The sequence below is a fragment of the Alosa pseudoharengus genome, unplaced genomic scaffold (assembly GCF_046254945.1).
Source record: "Alosa pseudoharengus isolate Yale_2024_CS ecotype anadromous, Long Island Sound unplaced genomic scaffold, YU_APseudo_1.1 YU_APseudo_1.1_scf_11, whole genome shotgun sequence".
Lineage (NCBI taxonomy): Eukaryota > Metazoa > Chordata > Actinopteri > Clupeiformes > Clupeidae > Alosa > Alosa pseudoharengus.
In genome coordinates, this window is record NW_027468576.1 from 26,250,786 (window position 1) to 26,274,747 (window position 23,962).

Sequence of the window (23,962 nt, forward strand, 5' to 3'; positions counted from 1 at the left end):
CATGGGCGACTTGATATGGTCCAAATCGAGCCCAAGCCCCAAACAAAAAACTCTTCCAGATGTGACAGAGCTGCGCTGCCTCTTCCTCCTCCCTTTTTCGTTTGCTCAAACCACACCTCCCTTCATCCGTCAATCTCTCCTTGCTCCCTGCCCCCATCCTGCTCCCTCCCTCCCTCCCCACCCCTACAGTGCACAGTCAGACATCACCAGTAGATGCTGATGTCCCTGGATGTTCACTTTGTTTGCTATGTTACTGCAATTACCAACCTCACAATCATAGTGATGTACAACCACTTTTTTGTTGTTTGTTCTCTCTCTCTCATTCTCTCTCTCTCACACACACACACACTCTCTTTCTATTTGTGAATCTGTGTGCTTGTGAGAAGGAAATATGAGATATATAGCGAACAGCGAATAGAGTTAATAATTAGACAAACGGCATCTTGAACAGCATGTTTGGTGTGGCATGAAAGCTACGTTTGAGAGTGTTTGTAGAGGTGAAAAGTTGAGAAGAGAATGAGAGCTATAAAGAGAGTGGGCAAAACGGTCTCTTCGTAAGTATAGGCGTATGCGAGTATGTGTGTGTGCTGGGGGATATGTGTGTTTGTACAGCTTCAGAGAGCGGTGGTCTACATTTGTGGTTGAACTTGAATATGCTGCATGGGAGAGAGATATCCCACAGCTTTGTGAATGCAGGCAGAGGAGTGTAAGCTTGTTGACATGATAGTGTGACTTGGTGTGATGGTGTGATTACCAGTTAAGAAAGACCCTTGTGTTCAGTGTTCACTGACCCACAGTGGGCAACAGAATATTGTGCCCTTATGAAAGTCTTCATCAAGAGTTGTGTTGTATTTTGTATAACATGATGTGACATATTTCTCATAACATTCTAATGTTATAAAATTATAACAGCAAGTATGTAATGACCAGGTGCGGGTGTGCTCATAATGCCCTGCTGCTGACTGATATTCTTCCGAATTCTGCAAAAACTTTCATTAGTGTGAAAAAAAGAGCTAGTAATAATATTTGGAGGTGATTTTATAAGCCAAACTGAGCATGCATGACCTGGGGGCAAATGGATTTGAAAACTATTTAGAAAACACAGAGACCTGTAGTGTGCTTGACGTAACTGTCATTTAATTTGACCGCCCATTTTTAGCATCCAAACAATTTCCAAATCCTTCACACGACACCTGAGGCGATTTTTCTAATGCCACATCCTAAGGCTCTCTGCGAGAGATCCTGGAAAGACAAGGGGCTCCTTCATGTCTATTAGAGGGAGTTAGCAACACTCACTTCCACAAATGTTGTTTTATTCTGTGTTTGTTTTTCTGCCCTCTCAGCGTGACCCCAAGGGAAAGCAGTGAGGGGGCAAACCTGGAACATGCTCACTCTCTCTCTCTAAATGTGTGTGTGTATATGTGTGTGTGTGTGTGTGTGTGTGTGTGTGTGTGTGTGTGTGTGTGTGTGTGTGTGTGTGTGTGGTATCTGCACATTGTTTAAGCATGTGTAAGTGTAGGGGGTGGCGCAAGCAGCTTCAGCGTCCATACCACATTCGGGTCAAGTGCCCACGGTCCCCAGGGTTCAAATCCGACATGTGGTCATTTCCTGATTACCACCCCATTTCTCTCTCCCACTCGCTTCCTGTCACTATTCACTGTCCTATCTGAATAAAGGCAAAATAGCTAAAAGAATGTACTTAAAATAGCATGGATCAGTATGTGTGTGTGTGTGTACGTGTAAGATTGTGTTGGTGAATGTGTTGTTTTGGACAAGTCTAATATGGGACTGTGGTCAAGGCATAATTTCTCAGGTCTTTGCTAAAAATATCCCATTTGGAAAAGGTGGAAAAATACCATGCTCTGTGGAGGAGCAGAGTGCCATTGCACCAGGCTCTCAGGGGGCGAGCGCTGGTCCCACTCTCTCTGGCAGACCACAGTTCTTCAGCCGGTCTTGCCCCCCCCCACCACCTCCCGCCCCCCCTCTTTACGTTTTTTTTTCCATGCACTGGCTTGTGAAAGGCACGCTTGTTCCTCCGTGTTTGCTGTCTAACCGCTGGCTCCAACAACCCCCTGTTCGCATACACACACATGCAGACTGGGGAAGGTACAAACACACACACACACAGGCACACACACACACACACAATCACACACACACACACATGCATGAGGCAAACACTGATATAAGTAGAATTCCATGCATAGGCACACAAACACCCTCACTTGAAATTGCAAATGCAGGTTCATGCACAAATGCACAAGCATTTACCAATTGTGCCGCACAGATTTAGTCGCACAAACATGCACAAGTGGATCCACATGCGCATGCAAGTGCATACACAAGTAAACAGTAAAGTCAAGCATGCAGGCTTGCAAATCCACATGCGCACACAGCCATGTGCCCTACAGCGGATGCCCAATGTCATCCTCATTCATTTGCTCACAAGCCGGACTCATAAATCTCAAGCTGTCTCAAAACTTTGCCACTGTACTTAAGCTAACAACACACACACACACACACACACATACACACACAGAGCTTTTTCAAACACACATCGCACATGAGAAATGGAATAGAGTGGGATGGCATAACTACAGTGCTTTGGATTTTTAAGCAGGGGAAAGTTGGCAGTTTACATCCTTCTCTGCTGCAGCTTTGACCATTTCCATTTGCTACTGGAAAACTTTTTTTCTCTTCACTTTTTTCCCTTTGTTGTGTTGTAGGAATAAATTCAGAAGAGTGAAGTTGGAGTAGCTATCTTACTGATTGTATCCTTCTGTCCACAGACGTTCATACTCACCTCAGTCTCCGAACTCTCTCATGATATGTAAACTCAGTCTAAAATGTTGTTTAGTGGGCTCACATGCATGTTTCTTGTATGTCTTGAAAATAAGCAAGTGTACGCATAAATATGCTTCTCTATGACTTTGGAGTGGGCAACAGCTATCTGGAAAATGCACCGAAGCTTCTGGAACGAGGAGAGTTCCCATTTCAATGTACTTTCCTGTTGTCAAAATGTCTGGTATGCATTAGCCACAGACTCCAGACTGATTGCTGAATCCATTGTAAACACCCCCCCCCCCCCCCCACACACACACACACACACACACACACTTCACTCACTCCCTTTTCTGCATGTAATAATAACCTCAGGCCAAGGTCAGGTCCTTGCCTGATCTCTGCTTAAATAAATGACAAAGGGGAGGCAGCTCGGCTGCAGGGATCAGAATGTGGAGGCCCGGAGGAGATCCTTGCCCTGATGGCTTCTGCAGAACCCTTTGGCTAATCCCAGTGGAAAAGGATCAGAACACAGCGATCCAGGGACTTGCTCCATTCCCTTTTTATCACTTCATGAAAAAGAACAATCAGTGGAACTACTTCTGGGCAGAGATTCTGTGTGTGTGTGTGTGTGTGTGTGTGTGTGTGTGTGTGTGTGTGTGTGTGTGTGTGTGTATGTGTGTGTGTGTGAAGGAGAGTGAGAGAGAGAGATTCAAATGGAAAATGGAAATATGCCAGGCCTATTTCATATACTTCATATTTTCCCAAAAAGTGAAATATTTGACTTCATTTGGTTTCTCAGAGAAAGAATAGATCTCCCACATGTTAGATTACCCTAACACATTCATGCCGTAGATTATTCCAAGTAACCAGATTGTTGTACAGTAACCAGAAATTATTTTCCAATCTGAATGCTAAGTACATTGTTCTATATTGATCAGGGTAAACATGCAGTTTACAACCTCAGCTTTGCCTGGTATTTGAGGAAATCCAGCAGAGAAATGCAATGCTTTATCTTAAACCAGAACTTCTTCAGTACTTTCCAAGTAATTCATAGTACATGGTAGGCAGCAGTCAAATGTGTTTTACCCATGTTTTAAATGTCCTTGTTTTAAACAGTCATAGTTGGAAAAATGGCATTTCTAGTACACATCTTTCATCCCACTGGATAAAAAAGCAAAAGAGGGAGTGACCTGCCAACAGAGCCCATCAAAAGAACTGCAATGTTCTGTGTCCGAGCCACAGAAAAAAAGGACACTTTTATGACACATTTTTACATATTCTGTGTTTACTTTGAACAACGCCAAGCAAGTTTACGGGGAACATTCAGTCATCTTTGTAGTTCGCCCAAGCGGGGCGGTAATTAAAGTGACATGTTACTCGCAATGCAGTGGTGTACAATTATCCCCCTCTCCCATGCAAGCACCACACCACACAGCTGTAAACGAACTCTTAAAAGCGCACACATTCCTACCCTTATTGCACAGCTCTACTCTTCAATCTGTCATAGACTCACACTCTACAGTTCAAGTTGATGACAGCCCTTTTATTGCATTAACACACAATACTTTTTTTGTTGCTTTGGCCTACAGTCAAGCAGGACATCGATGGTACTTGCTCCGGGTGGATGGACACATGATCCAGGAAATTGCTGCGGAGCTGGGGGGTTTTGTGTGTGGGTTTTGGGGCCGGGGGAGCCTGGGAAGCAAATCCCCTTTCGCTTGGTTGCCCCTGCACCAGGATTGTGAGGCCTCCTTCTACTGTATCTCTGCTCACCAAATGTTGGCTTCTGGATGCCTTGTAAAGTATAATTGAGCCTTACACTGACATCACACTTTCCTCTCCACAAACCACCCATGGATGTGAGAAAAAAAAAAAACTCTATAGTTGTTGCAGATGCCAGACTGAGATGGTTCACTATCAAGCAGATGGTGAAGTAACAATATGAGTTGATATGTGCCTGCTGTATTAATAACTAAAACAAAGGCATATATATTGTCCTTAAAAGATACAGACATGTATGGTATATGGAATACCACTTTTGACTAACCATCTAGTTCCTCACTTCATATGTATATATATATTAAGTAAGCATAGCAATAAGGGAAGATTCAAGAGTGCTACATTCTCAAAAATCTTTGGTCATAAGTCAGTGTACTTCCAGTAGACATGGCCTTACCTGGGTTGACTTGAGTCCTCACAGCTCCCAACAGGTAAAGCAGAAAGAGAGGTGGAAGCTGGGTTTTCCATGGGTGCTTCATCCTGGACAGACACCAAGTCTTCATATCTTCAAAATAAAAAGAAGAAGTTTTACCCACAAAAAAGCCAAAACACTCAAAGATACATTACATTCAGTTACAGCCACTTCATATGAAGCAGCAGCAGCTATTACAGAAAAAAACGTGCCTGTGATAATGCTTCAGCATCATTCACCAAGATTTTTTTGTTTAATTTGCATCAAATTAGGAGCCCACTGCACAGCCAGAATTGGAATCATTTTTCAAGGAGGTTCGGAGCTGGATAATCTCTTGAGGAAAAAGAGATGAGGCAATGACATCAATTATGCAGTAAAACCAGAGAGCTTTATTGAGGAGGTGGCTTTAATTAGGACATTAAAGATGCAATTACAACCCACTGAGGAGACGAGATTTTCCTCCGCTTTCATCACGTCTAAATTTGGCCAGATGGAACAAAACGGCCTCAATCGCACATCATCAGTGATGATGATGATAATAGCTTCCACAGGAGTTATCTATGCAAACAATTCCATATTAAGGATTTAACATTTTGTCAAGGAACAGTTATCTGTGCTTATGTTACAATTGCCTGGTAAACTTCCAACAAACTTTTAAGTTGATGCAAAAATGACTTCACTCAAAAGACTGACGCGGGGCAGTTATTTCATGGCGGCAAAACACCTCAAGAGGAAAAATAAATACGGAGTGCAACTGATCACCAGTGGATGGTAGGCAGAGCCACGTGTCCGACAGACATGACCTCAACCGGAGAAAAGAGAGCGTGGTATTCTCAGTGCCAACACGGCGGAATGGGCACATTTTGAAGAGCAGCAGGCATGCCACTGTTAGCCTAACCTAGCCTACAGTAGTCTAGCCTGCCCTGTTGAATACTATCAGAGAACAACCAGGGTAGCAGATGGCCCAGATGAGGACCAGAGCCATGACTTTTCTTCACTTAAAACTGATGAGATGAAAAGTCTCCCTGCTGACCTGATCTTACGGAAGTGTGCATGTGAGTGTGTGCCTGTTAGTCTACGTATCTAAGAGAGCCTGTGTGTGGGTGGAAGAGTGTGTGTCTTATCTGATGTTCTGAAGTGTTTGGTACTCAGTTTCGTTTTATTGAGGTTCTTTCTCACTTTATAGGAAACACCATATGTGGTTTATAATGTGTTATGTAAGCAACCATAGGAGTAAAGAACATTTTAAAGTTATTTGTGTGTATTGTGTGGTCTAAGTTGATAAATGGCTGCCTTCTGATTCTGTGCAAGTTAAAATCCTCTGACAGAGGAACCTGAGGCATACATCCACAAATGAATCTAATCAATTGATTGTAGGTCTTAATTAAAATATAAATATTTATAATGTTTGTGTATACATAGTGTATTTGCATCTAATAAATGAATATACCAAATATAATTTCAGTTCAAAATATAATTTCAGTTATTAAAAACTATATGTTAATTAATACTGCATCTACATCATTCAATTATCCAATTACTTCTTATGAAGAACAACAAGAAGTTACAGAAATGTTACCATTTTAAGAGTCAACAATAACAGCAGGGGACCCACAATATTATATTTGCAAATATCCACTGGACACTTCAAAAAGGCAAAAAAACTCTCTTGTCTTCATTCCAAATAAAACACAGCCCCCTCTAATCGTCCTTCATGGGGGTGGCCTATAGATCACCATGACAAATGCAAACGCTTTCCTTAAACCTTAAAGCCTGGTCAAGAAAGCCCCTAACTCTTCAGCCTGGGACAGAACCAATACACAAATTGCCCACAATGAAAATACTCATACATAACTGGTTATAAGTTAAGCCGTTCCTACATTATTAGACACTGTAGATCTTCAGGGAGGGGTTCCTGGCAATTTTCTGCATTAAATTAGTCTGAAGAATGTGGAGCCTAACTTGCATGAGGACTAAGAAGAGACAGTGAACTTTTTGTTGTATTTCTCACCACAAGGGTTTCATAGAAAGACTTGGCCTTTTACTGTTGTTATATACTGACAAGGCCTGTGAAAGATTTGGAAATCGCAAAAGTGATAGGAAAACAACATCATTAATTTATCCTAAATGTTCTTGTGCTTCAGGCATGAGCAGGCTGACAGAAACTTCAGCTGCAAACAGCAAGTGTGAACTTGTGTTAATAGTGTTGCAACAATATGCTTTTAGTTTTTACAGTGTCCTTGTCCCTGTTAGGTTCTATAAAATCACATAGTAACAATCTTAGGGCCCTCTTACACCTGGCAGAAAGCGTGATGCAAGGATTATTCTTATCTTACACTCAATAAAGTGATGATTTTTTTGCCATGCGTTCCAATTTTATTAAACCTTGCGCGTAGGGGTGTGGCAATTGACAACATAAGATGTGATCTGGCGCATGATGCAAAAATCGCTATCTTACACCCTTTAAAAATCATTAAGCCACTGACCTGGGGCTCGTTTCTAAAAAAGTACCACCATGGTACGACGCAACTTACGATCAAACAACGACGTTGTGACACCTGTTTCCAGAAAGCATCGTACCTGTGTCGCAATTCGCTACCTCCGCTGTTCGAACACCGTAGTTCCAACAACGTTGTTGATGATGCAGCAATACATATCATTGGTGGAAACAGTGGCAACGTGTAATACCCATAGACTGTAAAAAATATGGACAAAGCGTCTGTGACGTCACCCATAGATTTCTGAAGAACGGTTATGAAGCCGTTTATGGGGGGTATGGGCGGCGCCATCTTGGGAAATCTTGGGAAATCCTAACCCCGCCCACACTCTGGCCAATCCATATATGGGTAAAGGGGCGGGGCTTTGTATGAGACTGAGCAAGCCGGTGAACCCGCCTCGTCGTCAGCCGAGCAGCCTCAGCTAACGTTAGGCCTACAAGATGGACTGGCACAGACGTTGCTGTAACATTGCTGGTAAGTTTGATCTGCTAACGTGAAGTTCATGTATCTTATCATATTTCTTAATGCCATGTTCAGACTTTTTAATGTTGTATGCTGAAAGGTTATATTCGGGTGAACGTTTGAAAAGTTGAGAATGAAGAGTTGAGTTTGCAGATTCTAGCTTCTAGGTAAAATAAACTAACGTTAGCTATCCCTCCCTTGCTGAAGTTACGGTCAAATAACGTAGAGTAATTTAGCGTTACAGGTTCACCAACTCACGTAGAGTAACTTAGCAGTTTACAGGTTCAGCAACTCATACTGACAAAAATGTATCTTTGCCTTTATTGTTTTGTAATTAACGTTATCCATCTCATATCCTCAGTGGCAGCCATCATTGTAACGTTAACGTTAATTAATTTACGATAACATCAGCCAGCTCGCTGTATTCTGTCAACGTATAGTGTGAATTGATAACAAAATCGTAGGGTATTAGTTAACTTGTACATCATTAATTATTTTTGATTAACTCTTAATATCACGTTTTGAAATCGCTATATTGCTCTAAAGTTGTCAGTGGTAGTTTGGTCTAAGATGACATTGAAATGTCTCATCGGTGGCCATTTATCCAGCGTTCATGTTCGGTTAGCTTGCCTTATTTCCCCTTGTCAGGCTATTATCAAAACGTTAAATCCAGTTAGTGTCCGGTGTTTGGCATAACAATGCCAATATTAGTGTACTTTGTCACTGAAGACCCATTTCAAATCGCACAATACCGGTAGTACTACAGCATTGTACAACAACTGTACTTTTGTTGATTACAACAAGTGGTGTTGGTTTGCATTATTGTATTATCTTATAAGTAGGTATGACTAATAAAATGTTTACCTTTCTGTTTTGGCAGTTCACCATGGGGAGATGGCGGCAAGGAGGTCCATGGGCTCTTAACCTGGGACTAGAGGTCCAGGTGAAGTGGTTTGGCTGGGGTGTGGTGATATTGAACCCATTGAGACTATACAGTACATTTCACTTTATGTCTATTGATGAATGTTACACCTACCCTTTACTTATGCCAAACCCATTTCTGTTCTTTAAATATCAGAAAGCAAACTTACTGTTGATGGCACTGAACTTGGAAATGTTTATGGAACTTTTCTGAACTGTGAATTACATTAAAACTCATGCCAGTATTTAGTTTTGTTAGTTTTTCTTATCTTCAACTGTCTATTGTACAGTGGAGGTTTGTTATATGTTTATACTTATATTTACCATTTCTGCTGTAAGTGCATGTTGTGTGTGATGTCTGTATGCTACTGAGACCTTGAATTTCCCCTTGGAGATCAATAAAGTATCTATCAAACCAATTTGCCTGTGCTCTCAAAAACATTTATACAAATCTGTCAGCTTCAGTCAGTAGGTTGAATTGAAGACCCAGATGCAGAAGTAAAGGTGATTTTTTTACTTGTATATCTTGAGCATTACAGGTAACCACTGAATTTGTGAAACTAAAATAACAAAAACTAATATGTACTAAGCTAGTACATAGTCAATACATATTAGATCACTTTAAAGACTGACAGATGCAAATGCTGTAAATAAAGGTAATCAAGGGGTCTGCTGGTGAACAAAGTCTTTGAAGTCAGAAGTTGCCACTGCTCAATGACTTGTGCCCCATCTGGTAGGATTTCAAAATGTTCCAGATCTGAAAACAGAAATATTGGTATATGTCACATCCTTGAACTTACTGCAAACTATGAACAAGTGCTCACAAATGAAGCTAAAAAAATACTCCCAGTATGTATAATGAACAAACTCACAGAACACTTAGCTGAATGGGGACAGGACAGGCGTATTCAACTATTTGCACATGTCCTGTTTATGCAGGCAATAAGCAAAACCAAATTTGGTGTATTCAAAGTTCTGTAGAACAACCATTTCTTGTATTTTAATGTTTTCAGTGGAACAGTGTAAGCTCATATCTATACCCCATTGAGGTAGTTATTAACAGTTAGGCCAAGGTCCAGTCAAACAATAGCCAGTCACTGATGCCATATTCTTTAATTATCCAATCTGTATCTAACAAAACCCTGCTGATTTAAAGGCTACTTTCCATGTGTGACTTATCAAAAGAGGTCATGATAATTATTGCACAGATATGTGCCCCAGACTGCTCACAATAAAAGGCCACTCTAAATGTCTGAAATGCATTCATGTTTGTTCAGTATGCTAACCATGTCTGGAATAGACAGCTAGGCCTATTGAATCCAGTAGGTTGCTCCATTTAAATGTATGGAAAATGTCAAAGTACCACGGAATCAGTACTGAAGTGATGCTTCTGAGTCGACAGCACAGACGAGAAGTGAAGTTAGGAGTCCAGAGCCCTCTCCAGCACCCAGCTTGTCTGGATCGCCTACAGGGAAACTTTGCATAGACAAGAAGTGTTGTTTCAAATTTGTGTTTAACAAATAAACGGCATCAATAAGAGTTTCAGACGTCAGTTATAACTAACAGTTATGGTGACTAGCTAACGTTATCGCTCGTTATCAGCTCCATGTTCAACGTATAGTCAGTGGTTCACAATTTTACCTCCACTAGCTAATGCTTCGGCTGAAGTTATCATGTGAACGAACGCTTTTCTATTTTAAATGTGACAACCCAAAGACTATATAAATTGACAACGGACTAATCATTCACACAGAGAGTATTTACAAAAGGTTTTTTGACGAGAACACATGCTTTGTTACCCCAGTATGTTTGTGAACTAACGTTAACGTGCTTAACGTTACAGCTGTCTGACTCAAACACCTGGCTAGTATGGCAAACGTTAAGCTAACTCACAACGGGAGCACAATCGGTTTTCACTAACGTTAACTTTATTCAAGTTAACTAAATTTATGTGTGTGCTTCAGCCATTCGGTCATCATTTTCGACATAAACTTATTTGAAATGATTTGACGCTAACGTAGCCTATAGCTGCCCACTAACATGGATGCTATACGAGAATTTACCATGACGTCACAATAACAATATACATTCTTCTGGGTGGCAAAAGCTGAAGCATTCTCCATTGGCACTACTAGTAAACAACCCCTTCCATGTCATTTGACCAGGGGAGAGCGATCAAGAAAACAGAGTAAATGGCTTAAATGAATGATTTTCGTCTTGCGGGGTGCTACGGGACTTCTCATTCATATTCATACGGTTATGGGAAGTCTCATTAATATGCAATGAGTCATATGTGTCTAGCCATGCTGCGTCCACTCTACCCAGTAGTTTGAACGAAGTGAAGTGTCAGTCGAAATCAAAGGCGAATTATGAAAATGCTACGTGAGGTAAATTGCTTGGGGAACCCACCGTCGGCCGTAGCCTAGGCCTAATACATTTCAACAGGTAAGTTAATTCAAAAACAGACGTGGTGGATATTCAGACATAGCTAACATGAGAGACTGGCCGGTTGCACAAAACACCTAGTTCAGGTTCCCTTAAAATCTGATTTAAGGCCCCCTTAAAATAAAATTGGCTGCACAAACACATTTAAGTATTCTACTTGGTTTCCTTATCATTTTCCCTCAAGTATTTAAGGTTTTCTCCTTTTCTTATCTTATAAGAAATTCTGTTGCACAAACGACCTTAGCAGCCTAAATAACCACATGAGGTTCGGTTCGCCAGGCAAAATGTAAAAAAAAAAGTTTATTTTGGTGCCCTGATGACAGTCAGGATAATATCTAACTAGCTAGCTAGTATTGTCCAATTCATGTCTGGCTTTACTGATGAATGGATAAATGTCACCGAAAATTATTAAGGTAAGATATCATAAACTTGGGTTGCAGACTACGGCATAACTTTAGCAAGCTAGTTACAACTATGTCCGTTGAACGTAGCCTACCAGTTGAGTTATTCATTGCTAACATTAGCTATTGATAGGCCTACAGTAGGTGCATTAATAACTATAGCTAACATCGTTAAATTAATTGTCACTGCCGTGTTTCATCCGTCAAACTTGTCAAAGTTAGTTATAGGCCTACTCAGATTTGTAATGCGTCATTCACTATCTGATTTTATCAACAATATGTGCACACAGCTTGCTATTATTTTGGACAGTCCCGTATTGACCAACATCTGCATCCTCAGAAAAGCAAGCACAAATTAGCAAACAAACAATCTCCGTGGTTGATACTAAAGGGACAAAACTTAAGGTGCTTTGTGCAAACGGCCCTAAGGAGATAGCAATAAATGAAATGCATAGTAGCCTAGGCTAGCCTACTATAGCCTAATGTGTAAATGAACCTCATCCTGCCATTGAGTGGTTATTTTAGTGACTGTTGCTGTTTGACTTACAATCTGTTAGATGGTATTTCCCTGCTATCTAAATAAAAAGGCTATGATCGGGTTTTTGTTGCTCGGATCGGATACAGATGTAAGAAGTGGCTACTCCGCCACCAGGCAGTCTTGCCATCTCTGTAGCATTACTTTTGACGACGTCCACTAGCATTAAACTTCACCCACAGGTTCCGCTGGATTTTTTTTTCTTTCTGAAGGACATCGATAAAAACCCTACACTTTTTGCTGTATATCTGGCGGCACAACCCCAAACACAACACGTTTTCGTTATTGTTTCAACTTTGATCAACAACAATGTTTTAACTATGTAAGGTCAGTGGAAGCCGCTTGCGTTCTGCCACCCGGAAGGATCTTGGAGCCTATTGTTTACAAACATTCTGAAATGCCGTATAATGCTAACATCTACGTGAAATAGTAGTGGAATGTCACTTACCTGAAAAACTGGAGCGAAGTCTTCTTAAAGTGTCGGTTAGTAGGCTTCAGTTAATAGCAACCCATTTTATGTCTGATATTTGAATAAACATTTTCAGAAAGGATGTGGTGTGTAGGATCACAGCCAAGACATAATTTCGGAGTTTCCTCCACTCAGCTAGTGACGTCGTCTGCTGCCTCGACACCAGCCGTCAATCAAGTTGACCACGCCCTTAATTATTCATACATTTAATATCTAAATGCGATCTAAACTAACGAGTTAGGAAAAAATTCACCCCCCTCACAGTTGTCAGGCACTCGGGAACTACCAACAAATACAATAAAAGTCCATGGGACCAACCTGTAAAAGCATGAATTTATGCTGTGAAAACGGACATTTTAACATGGGGGTCTATGGACATTTGCTCCCTTTTGGGACCTGCCCCTAGCGGATTTTCGATGTATTGCAATTTTTCGCATTTCCGGGTAGGCTTCATTGTTCAAATTAGAATGTTGCCGCTTGGTAATACCCCACTCCCTAGAAATTCTCTGCCGCAGCCTATGTTGACATTTTTCTAATTTAAACCAAAAGTGATTAATGCTGGCATTGTTATTGCCATCAGCAAAAACCTAAACCAATTGCAAGCATATAAAACAGTTTACTTAAAGGTGCTCTAAGCGATGCCACACGTTTTTTAGACTAAAACATTTTTTGTCACTTACAGCAAACATCACCTAACCAACCGCTAGCTGTCTGGGTCCTGAATACACTGTAAAAAATTGTGATCTCTGTGGACAGCCCAGGCTCCAAAAACTGCAACAAAAACAACCTGGGCAAACCTAGTCCATAAAAACATAACAAACTGTTCCAGCAAATCACAGATGAGATGCTGGAGGGGGAGGAAGTAGCGAGCTAGCTCTCTGTTTTGTTTGAATGTCAACAGAAGCGACTTACCCATCATCGCTTAGAGCACCTTTAAGCCGACTAATATGTGTCATTATTTGTGTTAAATATCTATGTTAAAAAATATATAGCCTGTACGAATTTCAGGGTATTGCAGGTTTTATTGTCTGTCTCGTGGCTTAACGGCAGTGTTTGGAATAACGCCGTTTAAAAGAACGGCGTTAGGTAACAACGTTATTTTTTCAGTAACGGGGTAATCTAACTAATTACTTTTCCCGTTGTTACAACGCCGTTAACGTTACTGGACGTTAAAGGAAAATTCCGTTTTTTAGCACTTTGAGTCCCTTTTCTGGTTTGTTTTGGATGAACTAGAGTGGTGGACACCGAAATTTTGACGATTGGTCCTGTCTCGACCTTTCTGACTCGTTTTGAATCGCCTTTGACTACTCTGAGTGGTTGCCAACAGGCGTACTGTAGTAGGCTACTCAAACATTTCTTAAAACAACCCTTAACGTCCGTTTTCAAAACTGTGCAACTCACCGAGTGGTTAATGGTGTTTGTTGATGTTCCAAAACAAGTAGCGTAGCGAAATACAGTTTCTGTCGTGTTTTATTTGGCATTTTGTAAAATCCCATTGATTTCTGTTGGAAGACTCATTGCACGTTGATATTACTGCGCCACCATATATGCTTCAGGTTCAAATATTGAGCGGAAGTTTATATGCGGTTGTGAGGTGTCTGAATAAATAGTTCCACAATAGGCCTAGCAAATAAGACGGCTGGAAATCATACATTACGCCGATATTTTGCTTTTAATAATCAAGGAACACCAATAACCACTCAGTGAGTTGCACAGTTTTGAAAATGAACATTAAGAGTTGTTTTAGGACATGTTTGAGTAGCCTACTACAGTATGCCTGTTGGCAACCAGAGTAGTGAAAGGCGATTCAAAACGAGTCAGAAAGGTCGAGACATGACCAATCGTCAAAATGTCGGTGTCCACCACTCTAGTTCATCCAAAACAAACCAGAAAAGGGACTCAAAGTGCTAAAAACCGGAATTGTCCTTTAAATGCGGTGCGTTACTATGCATTGATTGAATAAACTGTGTGATCCGAACGCACCCCTAGCTCACAGCTAGTGAGGAGGTGGGTTAATAACGACGTAAGCGATTATGATTGGCTAAGGCAGAGTCATGTTTCATGGTAGCCAATCAGAGCCAATGTTTTTACACACTTGCCAGCACACGCGCCACAAACACAACAGCTAAAGTAGAGATTCGACGAAACAGCAGAGGTCTGGAGCAATCCGATGAAAAGTTGGCATTTTCAAGGTGGCGTGTCATCAGATCTGGACATCGCCATATTGGAGATACTCGCCTTATTAGAAAGCATTAGGCACTGAAGTAAATCCCTAACATCGTCAAGGAAAATGGTTAATTATTGCCGTGTTTTAGGTTGTACCAATAGGTTAGACTGAGAAAAACATCTGGTGTAGGTGTCGACTTCCAAAAGTTATTAAAAAAAACAGGGAGAAGGGACAATAATGCCAGAAGTTATCAGAGGAAGGGGGGCGCTTGTGGTTGAACTTGGTACTTCGTCTCGCTCACCCAACTCATATGGATCTGCGCTGCCAATAATCTGTAATTTTTCGAAATATCGCACCTTTTCTTGTGGTCCAAGTCCTGCCCTATATGCCTTTGCATCTTAGACGCATTTTGATGAGCTTTTCTGTTGTTTAGACACGGCTACAATCACGTAAGATATCCAAAGTGCATAATACTCCATTGTACTTCATTCAATGAGTACCGCCAATATGGCATGCTGGGTTACCATAGTTACCGGCCAGAACGTGACGTTGGTGCAAACCCCTAATAAGCACTAGTAGGAATTTCACGGCGGCCATGGCCGTTGCCCCTTGCGTTGGCCGTGATGCCCCTTTGAAAATCAGAGGTTTACAGCGGTGGCCTTGGTGCCCCCTTCCTTCTTTCAATATTCTGCTTTGTGTCCTACTAATAGCGATTTTTATTTAGCTTATGGCCTGTCAAAATAATCCATCTCCCTATTCATCTCGTGGAATACTTCACGAACATTTCGTTTAACACATGACAAACCATATATCAGAATAAACAGCAGACCCTACCGAACACAAAGGTGTAAAACAGTCCCCTGTACAGTTAGCCGTTCCAGAGTAATCCAGTTTTGAATTTGCAGTAAATGTCGACATGCATGCATGGGTGTCTCCAAATTTGGGCTTTAAGTTTTCCAATGTGTTTAAATTGTTCCACATGATTTCATAACGGGCCAAATACAAAATAAATGTTACAAATATCGCCTAGATATCGGTAAATCAGAGGTCAGTTGACTAAGAGTTTGTGAAAGTAGCCTTAATGATCACAAAATGCTAAGCATGCATCTACGCTATTTGAGTTTCTTAAAGCAACACCAAAGAGTTTTTTGCACCTTAAAATAATGTTTCCAAAATCGTTTCAGTGGTTCATCAACCCGTAACAGGGTGAACGGCACTTCTGCATTCGCTTCGCGGCCCTCTATCGGCTATAACCGCACTATGTAAGTTTGCCAGATCGGGTAGCGGATCTGTAGTTCGATGGAATGAGACATAACAAACTACAAATTTGACTTGCATCTGAAGTCGCAATACATCGTACTTTCATAAAAGCAACATATTCTACCTTGTCTGTGGACATTGTTATTTGCAAAGCCGCTGCTGGATAAACAAATAGTGCGTTTGAGAGAGGAAAATTTCTTTGGTGTTGCTGAGCTGTGCTTAAATTGTTCAATACATGATTTTATAACAGGCCAAATATAAAACAAATGTTAAATATAGCCTAGATATCTATAAATATTAGATGATCAGATGATTTACAGTTATGTATATGTCATGTTTCATGTTTTTGTAATGTTTCATACAGTGATGCAGGTCTACTGCAGTGAATAGGCTAAATACAACTTTGATCATTTTTATAGCCTACTACTGTATAGTTAACTTTGGCCCTTGTGCCCACCAAATATGCCCAACTGAAGGCCAAGTGGCCTTGCCCCCAGAATGGTGAAATTCCGAGCCTGAGCACTACTTCAAATTCATTGTGGTCAAAGGCAAGAACGTGCATGTAATGTGTACATTATCCAGGAGCGAAGACTTTGTCGACATCCGTTGTAAGCAACTCTAATTTAATGAAGCATCTCACACACGCATCTAAAGCTAGTGGCCAAAAACACCGATACCTCCACCACAGATGATAGCTCGCCATCCACTAGCAAAGAAGGACTTGGAGCAAAGTCCTCTCCAAGCAGCAAAAGCTAGATCTTTCTGCCTCACAACAAAAATCTATGACACAGGCTGAAGTCAACCGTAGGTCTGTCGATGTGCAATATCTTAAATTTCCCCTTGGGGATCAATAAATCTATCTATCTATCTATGTAATAAATATTGAAAGTTATGTAGCCTACAAACACCTTTCTGTTCTACTCATTTCAACTGGCTGCTCAAAACTGCTCAAAAAATCCAAATTCTTTGACATATAGCAACTTTTTTTTTTTAACAGTAACGCAAATAGTTACTTTCCCTGGTAACGAGTTACTCTGATCATAGAGTAATTCAGTTAACTCAGTCACTTTTTGGAACAAGTAGTGAGTAACTATAACTAATTACTTTTTTAAAGTAACGTTCCCAACACTGCTTAACGGCAGCGCGTCGGTACTCTGCACGCTCAACAGAGTTTGCATCCTCTCTCTCCTATTCACTTCTGAGTAAGAATAGCCTAGGGCTACGAGACACAACAATAGGTTTTGGCCCTTAATATGTATGCATTTAGTTACTCTACTTGAGAGACCATTAGGAACATGACATCAGTCAAAAACAATTGTTTCAAATATAATTGCATTATTTTATTTGGTTTTTCCGTCATGTCACTAGTTCACCTGCACGTATGAAGCAAGAGGACAACTCACTTCATAAGAGAATCAAACCTACAACGTTCGGACAACAAGTCACCTGCTTTGGCCACTGCACCATTAATCACTGTACTGTCCTAAATAGTCTGTGAGTGCTAGTGAGATTATAACACTAGCATATCAAAAGGCAAGTCAATATTTGAAACATAAATGGCAAGAATAAGCCCAGTAGGGGAGTCAGTATCTTAATGAAAATTAAGCTACAGCATAGATCAATCATTGAGTCACGAGATAAACAACCACCTCGTAATTTTTGGTTAGGCGGTTGTGATTTTTGGTTAGGCACTCCGGACACCAACTGGAACTACCAAGGAACAACACAAGTGCGACTGCCCAGGGGCAGTAGTTCAAACCACCAAACTTTTGCGATTGAGAGTTCGAGCTACCCTTTCTAGAAACACCAAATCCAACAAATCCACGAGTTCAAATAATAGGCGAGTGCAGATGCATGTAGGTAGGCTATACTATGCTAGTCACAAACATGTTTTAGTTAGGCAAGGTTTTCTTTAAATACGCCGCTGACTGTCAAATTACCGATGCTGTTTGAAGTTGCGCTGCTTGCTGTTAAAGGGAATGGCAGATGTCACTCTCATTAGTTTAAAGGATGTTACACCCAAAAATACACCCATGATGAAGAGTCAGAAGAACAACCCTTTTGAAAAATGCGTCTGATCACAAAATCATGCTGGGACAGGACATGCCCTAAATGTTTTTAAGCTTTGCACCTCTGACCATCCGTTTCTGATCGCCAAAATAGGGCCCTTAAAGGCAAGTGTGGGATTGCATGCTTTTAAATGACACTTTACAGTGTAACAAATGGTGAGACACAGGAGTAGAGGCTCTGAATTATCCAGTGGAAAAGTGAGACTTGAGTTTACATGGACACTTCTATTCTGATTAGAATCGGAAAATAATGGCTCAATTGGAATAGAAATTACACATATAAACACCTTGATACGAATAAAACTGCCGATCTGTTCAGAATTTTAATCGGAATGAAAGAGGTGGTGTATTCCATTCCTATTCCGATTGAACAGCCATATATAGGGTCAATCAGATGGCCTGCTGTGCCTATCTTCATATTGTTTTTCAATTGTTTAATCGGAATGACAAAAAAACTATCCATATAAACCCACCTAGTGTGGATCAATATAAAGTCTATGAATATTTTTGTATTTATTGTTCAATTTACAATATTTCAACTTCAGATGTGTTTCAGTAATGTGTCTGGTGAAATGTGATGTCAAAACTTACCTGTTCTTCCCCCTGTCTCACAGACCACATTGTGAATTGCCTGGGAGCTAATGTTAGCAGCAGGTGTGTTATCTTTCCTTCACTTGTGCATGTGCCAGAATTACCATGTAACAAAATATCTATCGATCTATCTATCTATCTATCTATCTATGGGCAACATGTAGTGCACACACCATTTTTTTCTGTTCATGAGTCATTATTTTATCATTGTGAAAATGTTACGACATTGTCTAACATGACAAGACACAACAAAGCTTACATTGCAGTGCCTACGAGCTGTCAGACACAAGAATAACATGAGCGATGAATTAATAATGCTCACTTACTGTAAATGCATTTAGCAAGATTACTTTAGTCTTTCAGGGCTAAAATATGACAGGAACTATTCCATTGATACCAAGCCAAGTGGTCAAAGATGGAGTCTGCAATTCTACTCCAATACACCTTTTGTCAAATTCAGTGGTCCTCGTGGTCCTCTGGCTGTGTGTTCAGTGTGTGCATAAAAAAAACCCTCAGTGTACAGTACTGGCACTGTATATCAAAGTGGCTCAGACCACACAATAAACAATTCCACCATGGAAGGGAAGAGGTGCCATCTGATTGGCTCTTGAGTTCAAATGTCAACAGCCTTAGAATCAGTTAACCTGATAGAATGAAGCCTTTGCCTGCCTTTTGCTCTGAAGATCAAATGGACAGTGGGCTCATACACCACTCAGGGTACAGCCAATATGCTACCGATTGATGGATCATGATGTGAATGGACATCTGTCTATGTTTAACTTCAGCAATGAATGTGGCTTTGTACCTTATTCCAGTCCTTATTTGTTATTAATAAGTCTATATCACAATGACAGAGATAGTAATGAATGTGAGAGAAGCAGCCCCATGCAGGCAGTGTGTCAGGTATTCCTGGTCTGAACTACTGATACACGGTACAGGTAGACCTGCTTCTGTCGACCCTGCATGGTAAACACATTCCAGACCAAGTGTGAAAAGGAATAAAGTATCTAGGTCAATCTGCCAGAGACATAGGAGGCCTCAGAACATGGGGATATTGGACCAGAGGCCTATTCCTGCCTTTGTTATATACTGTACACACAAACCATTGCATCTCAAAATCTCTGCATACAAGTGAGAAAGCAACTGTGGATTATGGAACTGGTTCCAGCCAGTGTCAGATGTGCTCAAATCTTCCCCTGATTGGCAGAAATCTGAGTGATTTAAGAGGAAAAAGACAAGTGTGCGCGCGCGTGTATGTGTGTGTGTGTGTGTGTGTGTAACTAACTGGAAAACACGTCATCACATTATGACTATGCCATATTTCACAGTTTCAGAACAAGGGACTTTCATAAAATCTTGGTTGGTTGTTTGGTGTCACAGGTTTACTTAGAGAACGGAATTGATGAGCACAGCCAAACTTGATGCAAAATGAAACTGGTAAGTTAGTTGGAAACACAAATGTAATGTTTGACATCGTAAAATGGTCTTTTGCTCCCAGAGTCTCATCAGCTGCTGATTTGGCTTTATGTGGAAAGGCTTAGTTCACAGTTTGATGCACAAATTGCACGAACAAAAAAGCACAATGTCACGTTACATTTCACTTCGGTGTACAGGCAATTTACAGTGTCATATTAGAGTTTAAATAGTTACCACAACAGCAACAAATAATCAGTTAACCAAAGCACCATCTGGTAATTTTGAAACAAAGCTTATCACTGCTGATGAGGCATTGTAATCTCAAACACTCCACATTTGAATGCAATGACAGTTAATTCCATAAAGCACCATGGCAGATAACAAAGCCCAGCTGTTACCTTCACGCAACTGGCTGATGTCCCCTCTCTGTTTATTGACGTTCCTCAAAAGCAGAGAAAAAGCAACAATCTGCCCCTCCAGTGGCCCCTCTGGGCGGCCCCTCCTCAAGAGAGCATCCAAAGTCAACAGACTTCGCGCGGGTCCGAGGAGCCTCTCTCTGCGTCCCCTCAGGTGTGAGAGACAGCAGCACCAGGGTTCTGGCCACTCTGGCCAGGGAGAGAGAGGGAGAGAGGGAGAGAGAGAGAGAGAGAGAGAGAGAGAGAGAGAGAGAGAGAGAGAACTGGGGCTTGTGTGCTCAAAACACACACTGCAGCACACACGGAGCCCTCCAAGCCTCGGCACGGCTACCTCCAGAAGCACTGCTTATAAGCGTGAGAAGGCAGGGGCGTGTTGCCATTTCAGCTGTGGCCTTTTCAAATATATCTCATGCCCAGATCTGTTTTCTCTTGGCTCAATGGAGGGCATATCGACACAGTGTCCAAGTGTGTATTATTTCAGTAATGTTTTTTTGTTACTCCCAGAGGGATGAAACCAACAGTATTTCACTGAAGCAACAAATCATAGAGTTAGTTGGTCTGAATAGATTGTATAATTGTAACTTTAATTTAAATCTGACACAAATTATACTCTGTACCCATCAAACTTGCACCAAATGTTATGTCAACAGAACCTTCTCTCAACATGAACTTTTAACCCCAGTTATTCATGGTCACATTATAGAAATGAGGTATAATTCAATAGCTATAATGTTTAATGTTTCACAAGCCAGGTGAAATTAATGGAGGTCGACTGTTATTCCTATCGGTTCTGGGCAAAACAAGCAGACATCATAAGGAGGATAGTTTCCACTGCATCACAAAAAAGATGGAAAAGAATGTCATGAGACATACAGAGCAGAAGAAAATCAAACAATGATCACACAAGTAACATGTTTGACGTTTTGAGTTTAAATAATGTGGGTCATTTCTTTATATTCTTACAAGAACACATCAGATTACGTTGTACCAACAATACTACAGAAGGCAGACAAAATAAAAGTATTAGGTTTTAGTAATGTCTGGACCGGAGAAAGATCTATGAAACTGTATTCAGTGGAATGGGTTGAGGACATTTTTGAAACTGAAAGAAAACACTGTGCTTTTCTAAGCAAAGAAAAATACACAGTGCAGTGAGCAATATATCAGAACAACATTTTTCTGGTTCTATAGGCAGCTACCTAACAGCTGGTATACAAAAAGCAAAGAGTAAACCTAATTAATGCAGATAATTAGTAACTGGTAATTGATAACTGGTGTCCAGGTACACTTTATGGAGAGTAAATAGTTGATGAGTTAATCCATACACACCATAATAACTGCCGGAACAGCAAATATCGTACCACATGTGTCACATTCAATCGCAGAATGAACTAGTCTGACCTTGTTGACTCTTTGGTTGTAAAATCTTGCCTTCTGTCTGAAAAGCCAGGATGGCTATTGACAGGGTGCTTAAATTCAGGAATGAACTTTTCAAAGAAATCATGTTTCTGTACAGCCAGAGACAGGAAAGAGTGGAGACCAGATACTTCCATAGCAAAACCACAGTGTGGGGGCACAATTTCAGCACTTTCAGTTAGGCAGATAACACTGGCCATATACACCATCCTGCCTCGGATTGCATTGTTGACTCTACTGTACTTCCTCCCCACGAATAAGGGTCATCAAAGCCATCGTGTTGTTTACTTTTCTCCCCACAAATGGTAATACAAAAGGTTTTCAGTGGGTTGGTTTGGCCAGCATTTACCACTCACAAATGCTCAATGGCAATCTCTTAACAGATATTATGAATTATTCAATCTGCATTACAGATTATGTGGGGATCCGCAGTATCCCTTTCTTGTGGCGAAGCTCTCGTCCAACCCAAACGCTGAGAGCACAATCAGACATCAACAAAGATTTCAGGACATCCTCTCATTTATCGAAACCTTGGTCCGCTTGGACACCCCAACCAACGTCGTCTCAATTTTTCCCTTTGGCAACACAGCAGCCTTTAAGGTGTGGTTCACCGGAGGTACATTTCCTCCTCCTCTCCTTCTCTTGGTTTTCACACCTAATGATGGCTTGATTGATCCAGCTGTGCTGCAGCTGTTTCCTCAGTTTCAGTTTAGGTGCAAAAACAATGATTTTCACACATTCCATTCATTCCAATAAAATTACACTAAACCAGGTGGTACCGGTGTCCACCCTCTTTGCACCCACTCAATCAAGACTCAAGAGACATAAAAAAGTAGCTGTGAGGTTAGGTGTGTTTGTTTTTGACTCACCCAACATCATCATTAAGAAGAAAAGTCACAGCTATGAATAAGTAATTTTTGATTGTCATTAATTGTGAATCAATGTTAGCCTGGAAACTAAACAAAGCTTAGAGAGCAAATGGCGTTGCTCTGGCAGATCCATCTGGCCACCTTCCCATTTATGCCGATTTCTGATTTCACCGAAAACCCAAGAATCAATCACAACTGCTCAACAGGCATGGGTCGGGCTTTATACGATGACAGACACTAGGAGAACATTTGGCACCGCTTTATACACAACCAGTGGCTGTGCTGATGATGGTATAATCTCAGCAGGGCTTGCTTCAAACACAGACCTTCTGTTATGAATCCCAAACACTCTCGTGTTAAAAAAGCAAATAGGAAGCCTTTTATTTTTGTGTTTTCAAAAAATGTTTTGCTCCAACAATGATCTTCTCTTAGACAGGATTCCTTTCCAAAACTGACCACACAGAGGGTCCATAGTACATGGCCTGCCTCTGCTGCAGGAGAAAAGATAATATCAATAGAGCACAACTGAGCTGAGTTTATGCCACCCTAATGCCACATCAGTGTGGCCCAAAGGTCTGTGCAAGCAGACACTTCACTCTTTTACGGCTCCCTCTTAATGCACAATATTTCTTTCGTGCAAAGGAGGATGAATATTTGAAGCTCTGTGTTAAGTCAACACTACTTCTCACAATGATATTAATGTCTTGGCCGATACTGTACAATGACATACATTGAAAAGTACCCAAAATGTTTCTGAAACGTGCAGATCTAGTGAAAAGAGGAAGTCAGTTTTAAATTAAATGCTGTTAATACTGTACTGCCTTATGTTAAAACAATGGACCACTTTATTTTTTAATGCATTTTTAAAACTGTTGTGCTGCTTCCCTGAAACTAAAGATATATGTGTGACTAGAGAGCGTTTGACTTAATATTATCAAGAAAGGACTCACTGACTTATAGTTTCTACTCAACATAAAAGCGGTTCTTTGTTCAACCCCAATGTACTTTTTGAACTCAAGCCATAGCCTCTTTTACATGGCCATGTGTGATGT

General features: G+C 40.8%; 1 protein-coding gene and 2 long non-coding RNA genes across 6 annotated transcripts in view; 1 reads left to right on the forward strand and 2 right to left on the reverse strand.

Moving 5' to 3' along the window:
* Positions 1-23,962, reverse strand: part of ddr2a (discoidin domain receptor tyrosine kinase 2a) — a 47,596-nt gene that overhangs the window by 18,267 nt on the left and 5,367 nt on the right. For 2 of the 4 annotated variants that reach the window (XM_076278620.1, XM_076278618.1), the window contains exons 1-2: positions 20,608-22,497; positions 4,961-5,068 (exon numbers count right to left, since the gene is read on the reverse strand). In XM_076278620.1, coding sequence (XP_076134735.1) covers positions 4,961-5,066 — 106 coding nt within the window. In that variant the 5' untranslated portion in view covers positions 5,067-5,068; positions 20,608-22,497. Of the gene's footprint in view, positions 1-4,960; positions 5,069-20,607; positions 22,500-23,962 lie in introns of those variants that run through there. The other 2 variants (XM_076278621.1, XM_076278619.1) reach the window with 2 other exon arrangements.
* Positions 7,682-9,275, forward strand: LOC143115893 (uncharacterized). Its single transcript, XR_012985489.1, has 2 exons — positions 7,682-7,947; positions 8,816-9,275. It is a non-coding gene; the product is annotated as an uncharacterized LOC143115893 (long non-coding RNA).
* Positions 9,356-10,504, reverse strand: LOC143115882 (uncharacterized). The gene is made up of 2 exons (XR_012985478.1): positions 10,220-10,504; positions 9,356-9,613 (listed from the first exon to the last, which is right to left on the reverse strand). It is a non-coding gene; the product is annotated as an uncharacterized LOC143115882 (long non-coding RNA).